At 39.1% G+C, this 6,274-nt stretch overlaps 1 protein-coding gene across 1 annotated transcript; it reads left to right on the top strand.

Annotated features, from left to right (window-relative positions):
• The first annotated feature begins 543 nt into the window (after positions 1-543).
• Positions 544-5,632, top strand: LOC147685409 (uncharacterized). Its single transcript, XM_086939782.1, has 2 exons — positions 544-620; positions 3,316-5,632. Exon 2 carries the CDS (start codon positions 3,446-3,448, stop codon positions 5,630-5,632), a length of 2,187 nt encoding a protein of 728 aa, XP_086795908.1. The 5' UTR covers positions 544-620; positions 3,316-3,445.
• Positions 5,633-6,274: the final 642 nt, after the last annotated feature.

The raw sequence follows: 6,274 nt of genomic DNA, 5'->3' as shown, positions 1-6,274 counted from the left end.
TGAATCAAAAGTTCAAGGTTCCAATTTTATGAAATTCAAGTCTCCTCGAACTGGCTGGGATTTTTAAGCATGGCGCTGTAACGTTACTGTGTTACCTATGCGGCAAGTTAAGTAGCGCGATGTTCACAAACGTTTAAAAAGCGCTTTAAATAAATGGTCGCGGTGTCAATATTAAATGAGTGTGGGTTGCTGTGAGTAAGCTACCAGCATTTGTGCAAGGTTCCTTCTTACCGATTGTGCGGGATACTGGGTTCTCTCAGCGCTGCTCACGGGACGATCTCAGCGCGGTGCAGGTTGGCGTGTGACGCGTGTGGGTTGTGCTACAATGTTTTAAAGGCGCGCCTATATCAGTTAAAGGGCCAGTGTAAAATTGTGATAGTATTGCAAAGCAATGTTAACGTTTCGTAACAAGGGCAACAGTTATTGCTTGTTGTACCATAGAAACAATGTATCATAATGCACATTAGCATAATCATGATGAACTTATAAATAACAACTAAATTCAGTTCTTTCATTTATCCCCTGAGGGCGCAGGGTTTGTAAATGGAATATCCAGTGATTTTCACGTTTTAGCAAAGTCTTTTTGTTATCTCTCTCCTCATCTTTTTCCACAATTTCCAGTATGCATGCTCTAATTTGGTTAATCTGATGATTTTGTTCAATGAAATGGTTAGCGACTGCTGATTTAGATACTTTTGTTCTTATATTGCTTTTGTGTTCAGTCAGTCTTGTTTTAAGTTTACGTTCAGTTTGTCCCACGTAAGCTTTACCGCATGGGCATTTTAGCATGTAGATGATGTTTTTCGTATCGCAGGTTCCGTTAACCAATAGCTTGATTTTGTTGCCCCGCATGGGGTGAGTGATGGTGTTACCCTCCATGATGTTGTTGCAATTACTGCAGTTTCTACATGGGATAGTGCCTTTGAAGCTGGTTAAAGGTTTTTTAGGAGTGGGTTTTTTTATGATTTCACCGAGGTTTTTGGCTCTGGTAAATGCAAATATGGGTTCATCCTGAAAAATGTTATTGAAGTCCAGTTCGGTTTTGAGTAAGCACCAATGTTTTTTGATAATTTTCTTGAATTGTGGAGTTATTGTGGAGTATTTACTCACACATGTAATTTTGGTTGTTTTTTTACTAGTTTCAGAAGAGAGTAAAGTATGCCTGTTCTTTGCCGTGGCTCTTTTGTGAGCTTCCTGTAGTACTTCGTTTGGATATCCTCGTTTTTTGAATTTATTGATCATGCTTAGTGCTTGTGTCTTGGATTCCTTCGGGTCTGAGACAATTCTTTGTACACGGAGTAATTGTGAGTATGGTAAGTGTTGTTTGAGAGGGGTAGGGTGGAAACTTTGGTAGGCAAGAAGATTATTACGATCAGTCACCTTGGTGTATAGGGTAGTTTCAAACTTATCACCTATTTTGGAGATGGTCACATCCAGGTAGTTGATTTGTTTTTCATGTATCGCATGGGTGAATTGAATCCTGGGGTCAATCAGATTGAACAGTTGAATATTACTGATCAATTTGTCTTCTGTATCTTTCCACAGGATAAAGATATCGTCTATATATCGCAGATATAGACGTAGCCCTTGTTGCCATAGTGGATTCTGTAGGATGTATTTATTTTCATACTGGTGCATAAAAATATTCACGTATGCTGGGGCTGCTGGATTTCCCATGGCGGTGCCAGACTTTTGTAGGAACCATTTGTCCTCCCATTTAAAGAAACTGTGCATCAATGTGAAATTGAGTAACTCAAGCAGAAATATTTTCATATTTTCATCATATTCCATCTGTAGTAAAGCTGTTTCCACGGCCTCTATCCCCAATGAGTGAGGTATAGAGGTGTACAATGCTTGTACATCAATGGTACACATGAGAATCTTTTCATTGGGGTCCAATTTCACGTTGTCCAACTTGTTTAAGAAATCTGTAGTGTCTTTAATGAAAGAGTTCATATTGATGACATAAGGTTGAAGATATTTATCAATCAGTTTACCAATTGGTTCCTGTATACTGCCACATGTTGACACTATAGGGCGACAAGGTGGGTGCATGGGGTCCTTATGGATTTTTGGTGTTAAGTAAAACCTGGGTGTTTTAGGATGGTCCATAGTGAGATATTTTTTCATCTTGTCATCCACGCATCCTTTATTTATACCTTCTGTGATAATGCTTTGTAGTACCACTTGTATTTCCTTAGTGGGATTTGTGTTGAGTTCCATGTAGGTGTTCCCATCATTGAGATGAACTAGAGCTTGTGACATATAGTACTCCTTATTCATGATGACCAGAGCGCCACCCTTGTCCGCTCTCTGACAAATAATGTTGGGGTTGGATGCTATGTTTTTGAGAGTAGCTAGTTCTTTCTGAGTCAGGTTTTTACTTTTTGTTTTTTTACGATAGTTGATCTTGCTTAAGTCTTGTTTGACCAGTTGTTCGAATAAATCCAACGTTTTATGGCTTTAAACTCAAAGATTACCACTGAGCTGTGCACGACTACAATCTAAACCATTGAATCACAGTCCTGCCTCATAGTTGTAGCATGCAGACTAACACAATGCAATATGATGAAATCACAAAACTTACGGAGACAAAAGCAGACACTTTTGCATATACCAATGAGGAGTCCGCAAAAATATATTCACTTATTCACGAAGAAACCTTCACGTACACCACAACTAAATCCAAGGATCAACAAATGAAACAACTGTTGTACCTGTCACGTAAAATTATCAACCAACGTCTTCACGCAAGCACCATGGTCAGATATCATAAGGCGTCTAGAATCCCAAGGGGACTGAGAATATTGCTAAAACCATCGTTATGCAAAAATTCGAAAAAATTCACAGATAAATGGTATGCAATCCTGAATAAATGTTCCCTGGATCTCATCCTGTTGATAGTTGAAGAATTATCTCAAATACTGGAGGAGCTTGAGAACGAGTTAACCACAGTAAAAGAAGAACTAGGTAAAATGATGACAACTGAAGAACTCAACAAAATACTAGAGGAAACCAAGACTCAACTGGCAAAACACACGGAGGAGGTCAATGAAAGAAAATTGCGCAAATACCGTCGTGATACCATCGACTATAAGTTAAACGAAGTATACAACTGGGCAGAAGTATACGCCAGAAGAAGACAAAACCGTCCATATACGCAACAAACTGACACTTCTTCCTCAGATACAGATGGCACGTCAGATGCATCCGGAAAAAGACCCACAAGAGCAGCAACCGCAGCCACTGCAAGTACCTCAGCTCAGCCTTTTTTAGGAGAAGGCCCCAGCGAAGGGGACGAACGAGGAGGTCAAGACGAAAGTCTAGAACAAGTGAAGGAGAAAGACCCTCCACAAACCAGACACATGATGTCCAAGAAAGACAAGAAGAAGACCAAGACAACTTAGTTATTAACATCTCTGACATCCATCTAAATAAACTGCAAATGAAAACTCTACAAAAAGGAACGTCATTCGTACCCACTGCCCATACTAACCACCTAGAAGTCAACATAAGTTTTTTCAAACTGATGAGAAAACTCAGATTGCGTCATTTTTTCTCTAATATAGTAGGAGAACAACAGGATCAACAACAAAGTAAGGAAGATTCCCTTAAAGGCCTAACTACCACCAGTACCTATATGGCTCCCATCAGCCATAAAACTTTGGATTTATTCGAACAACTGGTCAAACAAGACTTAAGCAAGATCAACTATCGTAAAAAAACAAAAAGTAAAAACCTGACTCAGAAAGAACTAGCTACTCTCAAAAACATAGCATCCAACCCCAACATTATTTGTCAGAGAGCGGACAAGGGTGGCGCTCTGGTCATCATGAATAAGGAGTACTATATGTCACAAGCTCTAGTTCATCTCAATGATGGGAACACCTACATGGAACTCAACACAAATCCCACTAAGGAAATACAAGTGGTACTACAAAGCATTATCACAGAAGGTATAAATAAAGGATGCGTGGATGACAAGATGAAAAAATATTTCACTATGGACCATCCTAAAACACCCAGGTTTTACTTAACACCAAAAATCCATAAGGACCCCATGCACCCACCTTGTCGCCCTATAGTGTCAACATGTGGCAGTATACAGGAACCAATTGGTAAACTGATTGATAAATATCTTCAACCTTATGTCATCAATATGAACTCTTTCATTAAAGACACTACAGATTTCTTAAACAAGTTGGACAACGTGAAATTGGACCCCAATGAAAAGATTCTCATGTGTACCATTGATGTACAAGCATTGTACACCTCTATACCTCACTCATTGGGGATAGAGGCCGTGGAAACAGCTTTACTACAGATGGAATATGATGAAAATATGAAAATATTTCTGCTTGAGTTACTCAATTTCACATTGATGCACAGTTTCTTTAAATGGGAGGACAAATGGTTCCTACAAAAGTCTGGCACCGCCATGGGAAATCCAGCAGCCCCAGCATACGTGAATATTTTTATGCACCAGTATGAAAATAAATACATCCTACAGAATCCACTATGGCAACAAGGGCTATGTCTATATCTGCGATATATAGACGATATCTTTATCCTGTGGAAAGATACAGAAGACAAATTGATCAGTAATATTCAACTGTTGAATCTGATTGACCCCAGGATTCAATTCACCCATGCGATACATGAAAAACAAATCAACTACCTGGATGTGACCATCTCCAAAATAGGTGATAAGTTTGAAACTACCCTATACACCAAGGTGACTGATCGTAATAATCTTCTTGCCTACCAAAGTTTCCACCCTACCCCTCTCAAACAACACTTACCATACTCACAATTACTCCGTGTACAAAGAATTGTCTCAGACCCGAAGGAATCCAAGACACAAGCACTAAGCATGATCAATAAATTCAAAAAACGAGGATATCCAAACGAAGTACTACAGGAAGCTCACAAAAGAGCCACGGCAAAGAACAGGCATACTTTACTCTCTTCTGAAACTAGTAAAAAAACAACCAAAATTACATGTGTGAGTAAATACTCCACAATAACTCCACAATTCAAGAAAATTATCAAAAAACATTGGTGCTTACTCAAAACCGAACTGGACTTCAATAACATTTTTCAGGATGAACCCATATTTGCATTTACCCGAGCCAAAAACCTCGGTGAAATCATAAAAAAACCCACTCCTAAAAAACCTTTAACCAGCTTCAAAGGCACTATCCCATGTAGAAACTGCAGTAATTGCAACAACATCATGGAGGGTAACACCATCACTCACCCCATGCGGGGCAACAAAATCAAGCTATTGGTTAACGGAACCTGCGATACGAAAAACATCATCTACATGCTAAAATGCCCATGCGGTAAAGCTTACGTGGGACAAACTGAACGTAAACTTAAAACAAGACTGACTGAACACAAAAGCAATATAAGAACAAAAGTATCTAAATCAGCAGTCGCTAACCATTTCATTGAACAAAATCATCAGATTAACCAAATTAGAGCATGCATACTGGAAATTGTGGAAAAAGATGAGGAGAGAGATAACAAAAAGACTTTGCTAAAACGTGAAAATCACTGGATATTCCATTTACAAACCCTGCGCCCTCAGGGGATAAATGAAAGAACTGAATTTAGTTGTTATTTATAAGTTCATCATGATTATGCTAATGTGTATTATGATACATTGTTTCTATGGTACAACAAGCAATAACTGTTGCCCTTGTTACGAAACGTTAACATTGCTTTGCAATACTATCACAATTTTACACTGGCCCTTTAACTGATATAGGCACGCCTTTAAAACATTGTAGCACAACCCACACGCGTCACACGCCAACCTGCACCGCGCTGAGATCGTCCCGCGAGCAGCGCTGAGAGAACCCAGTATCCCGCACAATCGGTAAGAAGGAACCTTGCACAAATGCTGGTAGCTTACTCACAGCAACCCACACTCATTTAATATTGACACCGCGACCATTTATTTAAAGCGCTTTTTAAACGTTTGTGAACATCGCGCTACTTAACTTGCCGCATAGGTAACACAGTAACGTTACAGCGCCATGCTTAAAAATCCCAGCCAGTTCGAGGAGACTTGAATTTCATAAAATTGGAACCTTGAACTTTTGATTCATAACGCTAACGGATGCCTGTTAGTTAACGCACGTTGCCAATTTAACTGTGAGATTAAAACGTAATGTTACCATGTTTTATTTACTAGTATACGTGCAAATGGTTTTTAACAACGTATAACAAAATCGCAATGTGCACATATAAAGGGTTGGTTTAAATG

The sequence above is a fragment of the Lissotriton vulgaris genome, chromosome 10, assembly GCF_964263255.1.
Source record: "Lissotriton vulgaris chromosome 10, aLisVul1.2, whole genome shotgun sequence".
Lineage (NCBI taxonomy): Eukaryota > Metazoa > Chordata > Amphibia > Caudata > Salamandridae > Lissotriton > Lissotriton vulgaris.
Note: the sequence above shows the minus strand (reverse complement) of the source record. Positions and strands in the feature narration are given on the sequence as shown.